Below are 16,034 nucleotides of genomic sequence, written 5' to 3'. Positions count from 1 at the left end.
TCACATTTCCTACTGAATATTTAACCTACTGTACAGCCTTAATTTTTAAAATTCTTGCTATGTTTAAATCACCTTGTCTTTCTCTAATAAAACTACTCTCGTACCTCTTAATCATGCTTTAATTTTTTTTCCTAGGTTATTGACAAGGATTCTGCAGAAAAATTATACCTACATTGCAAAGGTATCTCTCTGAATGCAGGGGCTGGGAGGAAAGGGTGTGAAATCCTACTTCTCCATCACTGTGAGGGATTCTGCCTTTCCCTGTAGCGGAAGCTCACAATGGGCTAACTGAAGGCAGAGCGAACTTACTGCACTGTCAATGAGCTCTGTCGATGGGTCTGGTTCCAGAAAGCTCTAACATGTTAGCGCATCTCTTAATTTTTCCCTAATTTCCTTTATTTTCAGTATCACATTCCAATGTAACCTCTGCCTTTGGGGCTTCCAGTACATTGCACAAAAGCACTTAAAATATCCTATTCCTTTTTTTGCCCCCAAAGGATAACATGGGGGGTGAGGGGGTGACTAAAACATAACCCAGGAGAGCGGGGTTTACTGTGACAATCAAGTTTATACTTTTTACGTTTGAATTGTTGTGCTCAGATTTTGAAAGGACTGGAGGAGCACGAGTTTCCTCAGACTTCCCAGTACGCGGACGTGTTTAATGATACCTCCGTCCACTGGTTCCCTGTCCAAAAGCTCCACCAACTCTCCACGCACACGTGGGCATTTCGGGAAGAACCAGACTATCGGGACTGTGAGGACCTTGAAATCATCAGGAACAAGACTGAGGATCCTTCAGCTACTGACTCGAACTCGCTGTAATGTATCTGAAGTGGGCTGACGCGGAAGCAGCTGCCACCAGAGACTGAAGGGGACGCTGCCATGGAGGGACTGCAGAGAACTTTCTGTGCAGTCAGCAGGCCAAATTTCGAAGAGAACAGGCAATCCCTCAAGCTGGCTCTCCTGTTTAGAGGCCGCTAGGCCCGTGGAAGGATGTGGTATAAAGTGTACGTACTTCTAAAGTAGCGTTATCATGTTTTACACCCTTCGTTCCTCGCTGACCTGGTCGGATAGGGAATAGCTCCTGAAAAGAGAAGCTACTCTTTCACAGGTGGTTTAAAACACTGTTTATTCACAAATATGTCCCCATGAGGCCCAGGCACCCAGCCTGCGGGCCTGCCTGGCGGCCTACTTGGCCATGTCAATGAGGCTCTGCAGGGAGGTGGGCACCCAGGTCTTCTCGCCCTGGACGAACACCACGCCCCGGTCAATATAGATGACGATACGGCCGAAGGTGTAGAGCTGCTTCCCTTCGTGTCGCTTCCCGATGACAGGCATGAAGACGATGTTGTGCTCCTCGGCCTTGGTCTCGATGAGGTCCTTGAAGTTCATGGGCACGGAGCTAGTGGCCACGCCGATGCCCCTCTGGGCCATGTTCTCGGCCTCCCGCCGCTCCTGCATTGCCTCGTACTGGAAGTCCTTCCTGCGCTCCGTGTGGGTGAGGTAGGCGATGTTCTCCCGCGCTCCGGGCTGCATGTAGGCACCTGGGAGACAGGGCAGGGTGAGGAGAGGGAGGGGTACCAACACGCCCGGAAACAGAGACCGCGACGGGCCAAGTTCTGGGCACGCCCCAGGTGCCATCCCCATAAAACCTACGGGCTCACTGAAGGGCTGCTGTGCCTCAGAGACACAGAGCACTAAACAGATGATCAAACAGACACCTAGACACTGACTGGAATCCCATAAAAATTGGTCTGAAGATTCCTGGCTAATACCTAGCAACCAGAGAGATGATTAAACATTCAGCATAGTATGAAGTATCTGCGAGGGGTTTATCCTTCCCGAGCTGGAAACCTGTCAGCCATGCAGCTGTCGGCCACCACTCTGTTCCCACCTTGCTGGGTAGTTTTTACTCCACACGCCAAGCGGGCAGCTCGTAGAATCTAGAGAACATGGCCTACACTAGTCCTACTTTTAACCTGCCCACACAGGCCCCTGACCCTGGGAGAATTTAAAATGTAGGTGGAGAGCTGAAACAGAGATGTTGAAGGGGAGAAATCACAGGCCCACAAATGCCCAGCGCTAACTGAGGGTACAGACAGGGAGCGGTTCCAGGAGCTGGGGCCGGAGAGGCTGAGGAGGAGCTTTTAGATGGAGGTATGAGGACGGAGCTGGCCCACTGATGTCGCTTAAAGGACCTGGGTAAGCAGAGCGCACAGAAGTGTATCTGCCTCATAAACATCATGTGATTACACAACCTATGAACTCTCACTCTGTTTTCATATAACGGGCTTAGCAGAAAGAATTACAGGCTCAGGAAATAGAAATTCCAGTCACAGTTGCCACTCTTCAGCTGTGTGACCTGGAATAAGCTCTTGGCCTTGTCGAGCTTCTGTGTGAAACAAGGTTGGAGGACACAGCCCAGTGGCCTCTGCTGCGAGAGGTGAGCTCACTGACCCAGGATCGGCCCCAACTGATCCGGGCCCCAACTCCTGATCTGGGCAGAGGGACCCACCTAGACCTGAGTCATTTGGGGAACAGGTACTAAATGAACAATTAACTGCCTACTTCTGACATAACAAAGTCACCACCTATTGAGCGCTATATACAAACAGCAACTCACTTAATCCCTGTAGGTTTTTAAATAAAACCTAGAAGGTAGGTATGGCTGCTGTTTTAACAGGTAAATAAAATGGTCTGAGAGAGGTTGGTAACTACAAAGAGTTAGCATTTGCCCCAGCGCCGTGCTATGAGCTGTTACACGTCAGTAGCACCCCCAGTGCTGGCCGAGCAGACAGGGATGAACCCTAAAAAGCCACACAGCACAGTGGTTACGAAGGTGGGCCCAGAGGTGGACGCACATGGTGTGAATCAGCCTCCATCAGTCTCCATTCCGGGAAAGACGCCCCTCCCAGGAGAGCTGGCCGTGGGTGCCGGCTAAGTGTGTAACCCCGTCTGGTGGGTAAGAGTCAGGGTCGGTCAGAGCCGAGGGTGCGCTAGCTGCAGGCAGCCCGCGGGTACCTGAAAACTCTGATTCTGTGGCACTTCTGTGTTCAGAGCCGTGGAGCCCAGGGCCAGGACATCCACAGCAGAAGCCCACTTACCCACATTGGAGGACACCGCCCTGTTCATGATATCGAGGGCTTCATTGAACTTGTCCTTGATGGACGGGTGTGCCAGCACTTGGTCTGAGAACATGGACTTCCAGCCCAGGTACCACTTGGTGATCTCCTCGTAATTTGGGCTGTTACTGAGCCAGGAGCACAGCACCTGCCAAAAGGAACAAATAAGAAAGTTACATCCACAATAGCAACCAATGGGGGCAAAACATCCAAAGAGGCCATTCGTTGTGTTTTGGTCCTGGTCCTACAAGCTGGTGACCCTTTATGGGCTCGAAGCCTGGCACTTAGGAGTGTGGGATCGGGAGGCAGCCTGAAGCTGAGTGTCCCTGCATGGAAACTCTGAGCCTCAGTCTCCCGTTTACACAACAGGGATACCAGAGTGCCTAGCCCCAAATGCAAAGCAGGTGCTTGGGACCTCGGGCACGTGGCACATGGCCAATAAATGGTCACTCTTGTTATTGCCTAACTCCTTCCTATCCTGCCGTGCCATTTATGTTCCTTAGGTACTTGGGGCACTGTCACCTGACAGTCATCCCAGAATGGAGTGACTCCTCCCTGCCTCCATCCCATCCCCCAAACACAAAGCAAAACAATGTGTACCTGAAGCCACTTGGGGAAGAAGTGCTTTTCCAGAAGCCCCACCAGGCTGGAGACGGAGATCATCCCCTCCCAGTCGATGACCCAGTAGAAAGCATCCATGTGTTGCTGGTGAGGGTTAATGACTAACTCGCCAAGACACATCCCTAGGAGAGAGCGCAGTGGCTAAGGCCAAGCCCCGGAAGCACAAAGAGCAGAGTCTCCAGCAGACAGTGTTGGTCTATGGTCTGCCATTAACTCTTGACCTGGTAATTCTTACACGTCGTTCTCTAACTCAGAAATAAGTCTCGTATTTAGAACTAAATACCGTGAGAATTTCAGAACACCACTGGCTATCCTGTTACCGGAAGCCCAAACCACACTAGTCAGGAACCAGGAGACACGCTGAGTGTGACCTGGTCACTATAGCCTTTAATCACTGCCTTAAGGATCCTGGTTTCATTTATATTCAGCCTCAGTGCACAAAATGGCACCTCTTGTACGGTGAGAAATGTCATGTGCTACGCTCTGTCACCCAGCTTAAAGGCCACGTTTTAAGAAGCACAATCATTACTACTGGCCACAGAAACCAGGGCACCAAAGCTGCTGGACTCGGGTGCGTTTTCCCTGTATCCTTACCCAGCTTGGGCACTATGTTCTTGACCATGAATGCCTCCCAGGAGCCCGGGGTGAAGACATCTTTCCAGGGCTGGAGGATGAGCTTGGCAGAGGAGTCGCTGGGGTGCCACTTCTGCAGGGCACTGGACAGCTTGCTGCGGATGGGGGAATACAGTGGCTCCAGGCGCGCCTGCATGAGGGGGAGCCACGGGTGGATCCAGGAGTGGATGGGGACGGTATCCGTCAGTGGGTTCCAGTTTTCCACCTGCAGGGGGAGTGTGGGGGAAGCAGCAGTTCACGCAGCCTGTGAGGCAGTCTCATGAGGCCCTGTGTAGTTCATGGTGAGGAGGCCACATACTCTCCTGGCCCAGGTCCAGCCCTTTGCACATGTGGGGGACACAGTCTCCAATGGAGGGACACATTAGGTACAAAAAGGCAGCCAAGGTGCTTCGCAGGCATTTTGTACTACATTTCCCGAAACAGAGACACTGACTCACAAATAAGTGCAATTGTATTAAATCTCAAAAATGGCACAATTCTAATTTTAATAAAGAAACCAAGAAAATGAATTCCTATTACCAGGAGCTTTGGGGAGAAAAGGGTTGGCATTAACAGAGGGCAATAGCTGTGCCAACAAGCTTGTAACTGCAGGCGTTTCAGCAGCACTGAGAGGAAGAGAAGTGCGGAGCGAGTCCCCACGCTCTCCCGGGCCCCGGGCCTACCTCCTTCTGCAGCTTGGGGAAGATGAGCTGGTCCAGGATGTTCTCCAGGATCCACACGGGGATGATGTGCACCCAGCTATCCAGGAAGTCCACCATCGGCTCACAGTTCCTTGGCTGCCACTGGGTGACAATATTTCGAACAAAAGGCATCCAGACTTCCCATATTAGCCTATGGGAGAAAGGCAGAGGGCGGGCTCGCTGACTGCGCCCATGCTTTCCCAGTACAGAGAGCACACCAGCACCCACTTCTCCACAATCAGAAGAATCCAGTCAGAAAACCCTCCGGCCAGTCCCCACACCGGCCAGACCTGTGCCTGCCTCCTCCTGGCTTCCCATCCATTGGGCCTCATTCTCCTTGGCAGCACCTGCCTTCCGGGCAGCGTTGCTGTGGGTTCACGCAGGCTCATGGCTCCCACACGAGGGCTCCTCTCCAGGTGTCGTGTGCTTTCCCACCCACAGCTCTCTGCACAGCCGACGCCTCACCCTTTGGCTCACAGCTCAGATGTCACCTCCTCTCAGAGGCCTCTGCCTCAAACCCCACCCACCCTCCCCAATAGGTGCATGCCCTTGTTATTCTCCATCACGTGCCCAGTTTGTACCCCGGGCTTCTGTCCACTCCCTGTGGACACAGGCTGTCTGCTTTACCCCAGGGCAAGCCTAGCACATGCACCAGCTTCACCAGATACCTGGAGTGAAGGGTGAGCTAACGAATGAGAATTGAGATGCCCAGAGCAGCGCCGCATGCGGCCGAGGTTGTATAAGGACATCACGCCCCCCACACCTCCACCCCCCCACACCTCCACCCCCCTGCTGGCAGCAACCCTTGCCAGGCCCCCAGGGCACGGCGGGAGTGCTGCGCCCGCCCTGTGCTGAGTACCTGTGAAAGGCATCTGAGCACAGGTCCTGCCCCCCGTGAGACAGCAGCTGGTCGTTCTCTAGGAGGCTTTTCCACCTGGAGATGATCTCGGTGCCGTAAGTACAGTCCTGAGGAGAAACGCGCAGCAGCTGAGGGCCGGCGGCGTACCTGCCCTCCTTGCCCTCTGACAGTTTTCCAGCCGGGGCACACCCCAAACCAGAGGTGGAGGCAGGTCTCCCCCACGACTCACTCGGAGGGGATCCCACTCCTTGAAGTGCTCCTTCACGAGCGGGTAGACGATGGCCACGGCCAGGTCCACGCGGTCGGACATGCGGTACTCCTCGTAGTACTTGGCCTGCAGGGTTTCGAAGGTGCGGGCGCACTCGTCCAGGCTGAGCGGGTGGCTGCAGCCGGGCTGCATGCGCCGCTCGCACTCCTCCACCAGCTCCAGGACCTTGCTGAGGTTGGAGATGGCCCGCTCCTCGTGCTCCAGCACCTCCGACATCTTCTCCAGCTCGTGGGACAGGTTGACCACCATGTCGCGCTCGTACCGCAGCTGCCGGTCGTTCTGGATGATCTCCTGCTCCGTGAGCTCGATGAGCAGCTGCAGGTTGTGCTCCAGCTCCGGCAACGCGAAGCCGGGCGCCTTGGCCTCCCGGCCGGACTGGGGCAGCTGCTGGCACGGCGGCGGCAGCCCGTCGTCGGGCACACTGTGCTTGTGGCTGATCTGACTGTAGCTGTAGTAGACCTTCTGCTCCCGGCCGGTCATGTCTATGACCTTGGAGAACGGCAGAGGGGACACAGGTCAACACTTACCACTGCTGCCCCATGGAACACGCCCCCGAAGCCAGGGGACACGACGCTGGCGGGAAGGTGGAAAAGCACAGCGCTCAGCAGAGCTGCAGGGGGGCAGTGCTTCTCAGAGTGGGGGCCGGGCTGCACCAGGCTAGAGGAGGCTCAAGGGCAAGATGATCGGATGCAACAAACAGTTCTAGACTGGAGCCCTCTGGACAAAACAGGTAGAGAAGACTTTTTAGAAAAATTGATAAAATTTGAAGACAGACGACTGGTTGAGATGAAAATCTATTTTCATGGAATAGTAGTCTACTGATCAAACCAGGTAACGAAGCACGCAATCAAAACACACCGGTTCAAAAAGTGGACATTGAAGCTAAGATCTGGAAGGATGTACAGCAAGGTGTTAAAACTGCGGAGGAAGGAAAATAGTATTTTCTATATTTTTGCCTCTATTTCCTAATTGTCTAAAATGTACTACATACTGCCCTGTAATAAAAAGTTTTTATTTTAAAAACATGCAAAAAAAGTTATTGGACAAAGGCAACCTAGGAAATGAGCTAATTTCAACATTTCAAGGAAACCGAGGAAATCTGAATATGGCCTGTAATGAAACAGAATCATTTGTCATTAATTTAAGAGTCTGATCCAAGAGCCGTCTGCGTTAGAATCACATGGACAAAAATAAACTCGGAGTCCTCAGGCCCAGTCTAGATCTACTGAGTCAAAGACTCTGGCTAGGGCCTGGACATCTGCATTTCTCACCCGGCCCCCAGACAGTCTGATTGATGCATGACCTCCTGACACTGAGAACCAACCCCATTCAAGACTCTGAGCTGTGACACATGCATACGATCAATCCTACACCAACGACAACAGACAACTGCCACCACTGTTCTCTGTCTACTTGCGGGAGAGAAGGAGAACCTAAGACCGTGCACAGAACAGTGTCTGAAAACGCCATCTATTCTTAAACAAGGCAAGACTCACCGCTGGTTGCCCTAGGACTCTCCTGCACTCCTGGTCAGGGGGTAACGGTACCCTTTCCAGTATTTAAAAGCCTGAGAGGTCTTCCTCTTCTCTAACTTGGTGATTGTACTTCTAAGAATCTATCCTTAAGAAAGTGAAACAAAGATAAGACTTTGTTTCAAACAAAATACAAACTAACCGGGCAAAAACCCAAACCAAACCAAAAATAGTTAGAAGTCTAGCGACAGAGGTGGGACCTAAGGACAGAACAGCCGCTGTCTGGGCTTATGACTCGTTAAAGACGGTGTTCCCCTGACTTCTTAGTAACAGGAATGTGGTTCAATCACTGGCCCAAAGCTCCAGAAAGAAGGGCACTGTCTGACCGACCACTCCCGGGCCATGAAGCGTACCTGGCACACCGCATGAACACAATACCTTCCTCAAGTGTGAGTGCAGGGAACGGGAACGTGCTGTTATCAAGTGAGAAGAGCCCGGACAGAAGCCGCCAAGGGACCTTAGATGTTTGGTGACTGTCGAATTATGTGTCGAATTCGTTTCTGTGTTTCCCAGCGTCCCATTCTGGACCAGCTGTGCAAGGACCCACGTACCTTGACCTGGGAAAGCTCCTTCTGGGGAGTGGTGAGCTTCTTACTAATCCTGCCCTTGGCCTTCAACTCTTCCACCGTCTTGTAGGAGTATTTGGGCTTCTTCTTGCTTCCGCTGGGGTCTTTCCTCCACTGGCTCAGCTCCTTCTGAAACTCCTGAATCAGAGGGATACAGTCCGTCGCAGGACAGCCCACTTTTTACAGCAGGTGGGGCCACTGAGACCATTAACAGATACTCACTAGCCACGCTCTTAGATTTTCACAACGTTTTATGCTAAGGATTGTGCCGGAGTGACACTAAAACCACCTAGATACTCCTGGATACCCACTCCCCCCTCACAAATAATGAAGTTCAGAAGACACGTGTACAGAATAGACAAAGAAACATAAAGGCAACATTTACAGAGCACCCATGTCAGGCAATATGCTAGTTTTAAATCTACCTCATTTGAAACTTAGAAATACAACACAAATAATTTTTTTTTTTAAGTACTCAAAACCCTGGCTCTAATTCAAAAGAAGAATAAAAAAGCAGGCCCCCAAGTTTCAAGGCAAAGATATCTTTTACAATCAGGGTTTGCACAACTTCTCCAAAGGAAGATCTCAAGTAAAGGAGGGAACTGTTAGTCTGAGGGTGGCAGAGTCCGGCCCTCAGAAGTGGGTTCTGTGGTTGCCATTTTGTTTTTCTCACACTGGTTTAAAACTTGTCCTTTTTTCTCAAAAAAAAATAAAATAAAATAAAAATCTGGCCTCCTACTTTAAGGAAATCAGAAAATCAGGCAATACTGAGCCCGCCACACGACACTGATCGCCTCGTGCTGAACAGAGTCCCCTGTAGGTGGGCTGCACCCTCACCTGTCTGCCTCAGGCCCCCCTATTCCACTGCCTCACACCGAGCTCGCCTTCCTCACTTTCGTCAGTGTCTAAGTCAGAGCCCCCGACTCAGGAGTAACCCCGCATTATCAAATGTCGCCTTTCTCAGGAAAAGCAGGGGATCAGCGACAAGAACAGTAACAACGTGTGTCTTTCCCTCACAAATGCAAAAGGGGAAAAAGTAACACTTCAGTCAAGAGCTGGCCCCTCCGTCAGTGCAGCAACGCACCACAGCCCGCAGCGGACGGCTCCCTGCTGCAGCTGGAAGGAGACCCCAGCACCTACGCGGCCTTCAGGGCCAGGTGGGGTGGCCAGCCATCTCAGGCACCCCCTTCCCCACCTGCTTGCTGTACGGCCATCTGCCACAGCATCTCCTCACTGGCTCCTCACCGCCACACTCAGAGCTTCTCCCTCAGTGTGCTCTGGCCACTTGTCTCTGCCTACGGCTGATGCCCGCTCTTCTGCCAGGTGCCAACTGACACGCTTCCTTCCTAAGAGGTCTTCCCTGACCACCCTTATTCAAAGTAATACATTCTTTTCATAATACACCCCGCCCCCCAGCCTTCTCCTCTCCCTTGGCACCTCTCAGCACCCACTGCTCTTTCCCACCCCACCGCAGCTGCCTGTTTGCTGCCTGTCTCTGTCCACCGGGCTCTAAGCAGCCCACGGTGCCCCCAGGCCCAGCAAAGCGCCTGGCACAGAGGGGGCAACCACCCCCTGAAGACTGAATGGATGAACGAACACATGCGCGGAGGAACAAGCACACGGAAGGGGCGCAGGCCCTCGTTACCTCCTCGGCTTCCTCTTCTGAGTCGGCCGCGGGGAAGTCCTGCAGCGACTGAGTGGTGCGCTCGGAGCCGTACGCTCCCACGGCGCCCTTGCCCTGCCTCTGCTTGGCTTCGATGGGGATGATGATACCTGAGAAGTTTCAGCAGCAGGAGAAAACACAGAGACGTCCGATCAGCGATTCTGGCACTTGAGTAGTAAGCCCCTCGGTGAAATCACACTTCCTCAGACCTGACACACAAGGACACACGACCCGGGAAGGACAGTTCTTCTCTGCCCTCGGAGCACGGTTCATGTCCTGTGTGACGTAAAACTGCTGGGCAGTTATGCCACCACAGAAGTTTGCTGACGTCCAGTTACTTAGGTCCTAAAGGCAGGTTTCCATGTCCACCTGGCTTCATTTTTTAGTGGATGGAAAGAAAAGAGAACATTGCCACTGGGAACTGCAGCAACTCAATGCTATGCCTCACTCATTGGGAAGCCTGCAACACGGAAAGTGCAGTAACTCCGATAACCCACGGATCTCACTGAAGGGAGGGGGAGCTACAATGGGAGACTCCATCTAGTTTACTTTCATACCAACTGTCCTTAACTTGTCTTATAACATGTTTAAGCACTGGAAAATTACCATCTCCTTGTAAAAGACTTTACAAACAACACCACACTATTGTGACGAAAACTTCCTCACCCCAAACCTGCCATCAGCTCCCACTTCCGGTTAGTACCGTTGAATTCTCAGAACGTTCCCCTCTCATTCCTGGTCACCATTTCTATCTTCACTCCGGTCACCGATTTTCTCAAACAGCTAATGTTTCAATACATAACCTGGCTTTAACTTTAACAATCACTTAGCAAGTAGAATATGAATTATAGCGAATACTATGGATTATGTCCAGTTGGTGACGGATAGAATAGCTCAGGGACAAGGAAAACGATTTCCTGCAGGAAGAAGACACCTGCTTGTTTGAGAGGCTCTGGCATCAGGGACATGAGAATGTGTGAGGAGCTGTGTCTTGACGGCACCGGAGGAGAGAGGACAAGAGGACATAGTGCCACTGAGTGGAGATGCAGGTAACCAATGCAGGACTTGCTCAGCCAGATTTATAGTGACATGTCTCTAACTATTTTAAAAAGCTACACATGATATTCCTGAAGGACAAATAGCTGTTTTTGCAAAACTGAAACCCTTGTGAGCAGGGACTATCAACTCTCATGCCTTCGGGGCCCAGGAAAATGAATATAAACAAGTCGAGTGGGTTGGGGTGAGAGACAACAGGGAGTGGTGGAGACTGCGTCCAAGAGCAGGCCATGTGCCACGTCCTGGGACAGCCAGGATTCAGCTGGACCAACTACTGCTGGGCAAATCTGGACTTAGGTGGGACTGTCTGATTTTAAAATATTAGCAATGAATTCAATTTTTTTTAGAAACACTGGACAGGCCAAAAAAAAAAGCCTATCTTCAACCTACGAGCCTGTGGTGTTTTTGACGCTAACCACTTTCCTCCTGCTGAAACAAGTATTTTATTGAGTTTGATAAGGCAAGGTAGCTTAGGAGCCCAACTAGTCTTGTGCTGGCAGATCAGGCTGCGGGCTTTACGTGCTTCCAAAGGAAAGAAGGCAGACCACACCCCAAACCACCCTTCTCTCCTCTGCCTTGCCGCCCTTGCTCAAGATGCAAGGCTGATGGTCCCATACCTTGTGCGTTCTTCCCGAGGCCCCTTCCAGGGACGTAGCCCATCTTCTGAAGAAGCTTCTGTCCAATTCCTTTTGTATGTCTTTCCCAACTGCCAAAATCCATGAAAGATTTGGTTCCTCCAGCAAAACCTTTCTGGCTGGGTTTAAAATTGCCACCCTGAAAAGAAAACTCAATGCTTAGTTGATGGCAAAAGAAAAGGAAGAAAAATCTAAGAAAGAAACCTTGGCTGACGGGAAAATGGCCAGCAGTCACAGGGCACTATGAAAAGCATCATGTAAACTGAAAATATGTCTGTGATGTGTGTTAGGCAAGAAACGGACTGCACCGAACACTTCACACCTTGCAGAGACCAGCACCACAAGGAGAAACCCACACAACCGGCCTCCAGCCAAGCCCACCCCCCCAGCCCCCAACTTGCTAGGAGGTGCTTGGGCTGCGATGACCTTCCAAGGATATTACTAAGGTCACAGTCCTTTAATGAAGACGCTACCGTTTTTAACTTCTTTGGTCCGAAATCCTTAGGAAATTCATCCTGAGTCACAGGTTTCTCTTCATCGTCGGAATCTTGCAGCTCTGCCTCCTCGGCGGCCGCTTTCTTGAGCCCCGCGCTGATGAAGTTGACTGGCGCGGAGTAGTCGCGGGCCCTGCAGGCAAACACAACACCCCGCAGGGTGGGCCATAAAGACCTCTTCTGCAGCCACCCGTCGCAGAAACATTGCTGGCCAGAGAATTCCTTAGCAAGGACCTCACGGGATCCATTTTAAAAGAGCAACACATTCACTTATAACAGAAGGGCCCCAGATCTGGCTTCCTGCGATCACACTTAACATTTTATCTGACGTGTCTGAGTCAGCTCTATGGCTGAACAGCTATCGGTATCAGTGTAGACTTGACGAAAAATTCAAACTATGATGTGATAATCCAACTTTCCTTTTACATTTTTTAAAACTGACTTACTTTAAAAATGCATTTGTGTCGGACACTACTTCAAGTACAAAAATCAAACAAGACATTCTGATAGATAAAAATCATAAATAAATAAAAAACATTAAGTGATTGTACGAATGGAAAGTATATTAACAGTGATATCAAACTCTAAGAAAAAGTTCATGTCCGTTAAATTTATTTGTGTATGAAAACTAAACTAAAATACCTAAGAAATTAACTCTGTGAAATGAAAAGTACTGATTTTAACTGATTGCCTCAAGAATAGTGCTTAAAATAAGTCATTAGCCACAGTTCCCTTTTGCATAAACTGAAGCCAGTGCCTTTGCATTGGTTAAAGGAACACAGAGAAAAGGTTCCAATAAAAAACCCTAGGAATAGTACCAAATAAAATGATGCTATATAAAATGACTAACCTAGTAATTAAACATCCCCACGGCAGCTGTCAAATTGACAGAATTCTTTCCTCAAAGATGCAACGTAACTTAAAGGTTATGAGCCCGAACTCTAGAGTCAGGCCAGGATTCTCACAACCTAGCTGTGCAGCCTTTGGCCTCAGTTTCTTAACCTGTAAAATGGGCTGATGATAACGGGGCCTTTCTAAAACAAGGTAAATGAGACCAGGCATGTGTGGAACCCACAAGCAAGCAGCCAACACATGCCGGCTGCTCTTACTGCCTTGTAGTTATGCAGTTCTTGACCCCTGCTCTATTTATCATCCACTTTTAGATTTCCTTGCCAGATGAAAAGAGGTTGAACTGTACTCTTTCTTCTCGGGCTCCTTTGTGAAAAAAAGCACAATCTCAGTGGGCTGGAGCCTACAGGCCACGGATGGGGACAGGGAGACAAACCCAAACAGGCTGCACACTTGGGTTGAGCAAACTGCAGCCCACACATGTATACACGACTTCACATTGAGGAGACTTTCGGCCTCAGTCCTCACCTCCCTCCCACCATCCTAGCCCAGGCCTCCACCACCTCTGCAGGGACTGTTGCCTCGGCCTCCACACAGAGCTTCCTGTCCACCGCAGCTCCGTGCCGAAAGGTCTGCACATCAGCCCAAAGGTCTCTAAATGTAATCCTGCCCCATGTCACACCCTCTCTACACAGAGCCACAGGCCTCTTCTCAAGCTGCACTCTGCTCCCCTCCCTCTCTCCGCTCCATTCTGCAAAGGCATTCATATCCTTGTGGGTACCCAGTTGCCGCCCATCAAGGGCCTTTACATACTCGTGCCTCTAGCACCTTTGTTACCTTCTATTTTTCTATCAGCTCAAGGGTCACTTCTCCAGAGAAGTCTTCCCTGGCCTTCCAGAACAGGTAAAACACCCTAAAACATGCTCTCCCTCAGGTTCTAAATCACAGTTACAAACTTCCATTGTGTGAGCTGTTGAATGCCTTTCTCCACCCACAAGGGTCTGGGCTCTGAGCAAGGACTAGGCTTCCAGCATAAGGCTCTACGCTGTAATAAACATGACTGATTAAGTCAGTGAAAGAACAGCACTCAAACCTAAAGAGGAAACAGGGCCTCCCTACTTGATGTCATAGCTAAGGGACGCAGGAAGGCCGGGAGAGAAGTATATTCAGTGGGGTATCTCCCCAACTCCCTCCCCACGAACCCTACCCCTTCTCTAAAGCAAGGGGAAGCAGCCCCAGGCTAGCCAGTACCGTTTGCCTCCAAAGCTGGGCCTCTCTTCATCCGAGTCTCGCTCTGCCCACACTCCGTAGATGGCCTCTTCCTTGGTCTGCCAGTGGCGCTGCCGGTTGGGGTTGAACTCATTCTGCAGATCCCAATCAGTGATCTCGAAGTTCTCCCGCTCGTACTCATCGTCATCCAGGCGGCCTTCCCCGTCCCGATACAGGTGGGACAGCGACATGGCCAGTCGCTAACGGCAGAGACAAAAAGAGCACATTCTGTGATAAGTCCTGAGAGCAGCAAGAGAAGGCTTCCAAGTTCCTGCTCCTTGCTACCTTTAGAACTTCCTCCAAACTCAGAGTCCGTTAAAATCACTGTTACAATTCAAAAAAGCAGACATTAAAAACAGGTTTTGGAAACCCATCAGTCCTAAAACAGGTGGAACAAAAGACTAATCCAACAGTCGATGTGATTCTTAAACATGTATTTCTTTGTCCTACTGTCATAAAACTTCTCTCATACACACTCACACAAACCAAACAAAAATACTTAAGTTATTCTATACATTATTGCCTTAGAAATTGTGCAGACGTCATCCCAGATCCACATTTTACTTTTTTTTTTCTATTGTTGAGAAAAGAGTTATATCTGGACCTTTGGCAGTCCCAGGAAGGGATTTCTTTAAAATATGCTTTGAAACACATTACTTGATGAGACTCTAACACTCAGTTTTCCTCCCAAACATGAATATCTGATGAGCTGGAGGGCAGTTGTGATTAAGAACGCTCCCTAACTGTTCAACATCTATTGACTGGAACAGAAAATTCGGTTCCTGGTAGCTGAGTGATGAGATTCTGCTCTTTCTTAAATGCATTAACTACGGTACCAAGCTTAGAGAACGCTTGCAAGGCAGAGTCAATGAGACGATACATTAACTCAGAATCTAAGTGTTCAAGGAACAATAGCTGTTACTGTAGCCCATGATTTGGTTCATCAACATCACTGCCATTGGACGAGGGAGTGAACCTAGCAAAGTGATTGTGAAATCAGGTGCTAAAATCCCAGCCTATGTTCAAATCCCCACTCTACTGGGCACTCGGTGTATCAGAATGAAAGGCACATGAAGTTCTAAACATGGTGCACTACACAGTAATACACTCAATATATGACAACAGGGTCGGTGCTAGTGGACCCAACCCATGCAGGAGTGCAAAGGAGGGAAACTGCTGAGCGCCCGAGTCAAGAATACCACGTCTCCCTGGGCACAGGGCCTGGTAATAATCACAGACTTGTCGCGAATTAAAGAGCCCTCAGCTGGTGCTAAGTACCTGCTGGGCATTTAAAGCCAACAATCTAACGCAAGCATCAAGACACTTCTACGAGGTTCGTACTATTAGCGTTTCCATGCTTCAGTTAAAAAAAAAAATAAATCAGGCGCCAAGAAATTAAACAACTTGCCCTAAGTTCCACAGCTGGCACGGCTCGACGTCAGGTGGGCCTGAAGCCCGCGTTCAGGCGTCTCTCGACCTACTGTCCAGGCTTCGCGGAGGAGGTTGGGTCCCCACGCGACCCAGGCCGCGACCCCCCGGTAACCCCGAGCGGGCCCGCCCCTCTCCCGGCCTCGGCGGAGCTGTTTGCGAAATGGCAGCCCCCACCCGCGAGGCCGAGGCGTGCGTCCCCGAGCCTCACACCCACTCCCCCCGGTGCGGAGATCCCCCGTCCCCTTCCACTCCCCGGCGGACTCACCTAGCCTGAGCCCAGGGTCCCAAAGCCCGAGTTAGGACGCGCGACGCTCAGACAGCCCGAACCCGGATGTGCCGGGACCGGCGCGCCGGAA

At 50.7% G+C, this 16,034-nt stretch overlaps 2 protein-coding genes across 5 annotated transcripts in view; one reads left to right on the top strand and one right to left on the bottom strand.

Moving 5' to 3' along the window:
* Positions 1-4,885, top strand: part of SRRD (SRR1 domain containing) — a 15,338-nt gene extending 10,453 nt beyond the window's left edge. For 2 of the 3 annotated variants that reach the window (XM_019755575.2, XM_074321529.1), the window contains exons 6-7: positions 136-181; positions 601-1,031. In XM_019755575.2, coding sequence (XP_019611134.2) covers positions 136-181; positions 601-822 — 268 coding nt within the window. In that variant the 3' untranslated portion in view covers positions 823-1,031. Of the gene's footprint in view, positions 1-135; positions 182-600 lie in introns of all 3 variants that reach the window. The other variant, XM_019755574.2, reaches the window with a different exon arrangement.
* TFIP11 (tuftelin interacting protein 11) lies at positions 1,111-16,034 on the bottom strand. Of its 2 annotated transcripts, none has more exons than XM_019755569.2 (13): positions 15,944-16,034; positions 14,230-14,447; positions 12,109-12,262; positions 11,618-11,774; positions 9,927-10,054; positions 8,267-8,419; positions 6,145-6,672; positions 5,916-6,022; positions 5,039-5,207; positions 4,338-4,581; positions 3,723-3,865; positions 3,105-3,270; positions 1,111-1,544 (listed from the first exon to the last, which is right to left on the bottom strand). In XM_019755569.2, exons 2-13 carry the CDS (start codon positions 14,436-14,438, stop codon positions 1,189-1,191), a joined length of 2,514 nt encoding a protein of 837 aa, XP_019611128.1. In that variant the 5' UTR covers positions 14,439-14,447; positions 15,944-16,034; the 3' UTR covers positions 1,111-1,188. The 2 variants fall into 2 exon arrangements, with proteins under 2 accessions (XP_019611128.1, XP_074177624.1); XM_074321523.1 differs by having other exon boundaries at positions 14,230-14,571; positions 15,944-16,006.

Source organism: Rhinolophus sinicus, linkage group LG16 (assembly GCF_036562045.2).
Source record: "Rhinolophus sinicus isolate RSC01 linkage group LG16, ASM3656204v1, whole genome shotgun sequence".
Classification (NCBI taxonomy): domain Eukaryota; kingdom Metazoa; phylum Chordata; class Mammalia; order Chiroptera; family Rhinolophidae; genus Rhinolophus; species Rhinolophus sinicus.
This window is presented reverse-complemented; position numbering and strand designations above follow the sequence as displayed.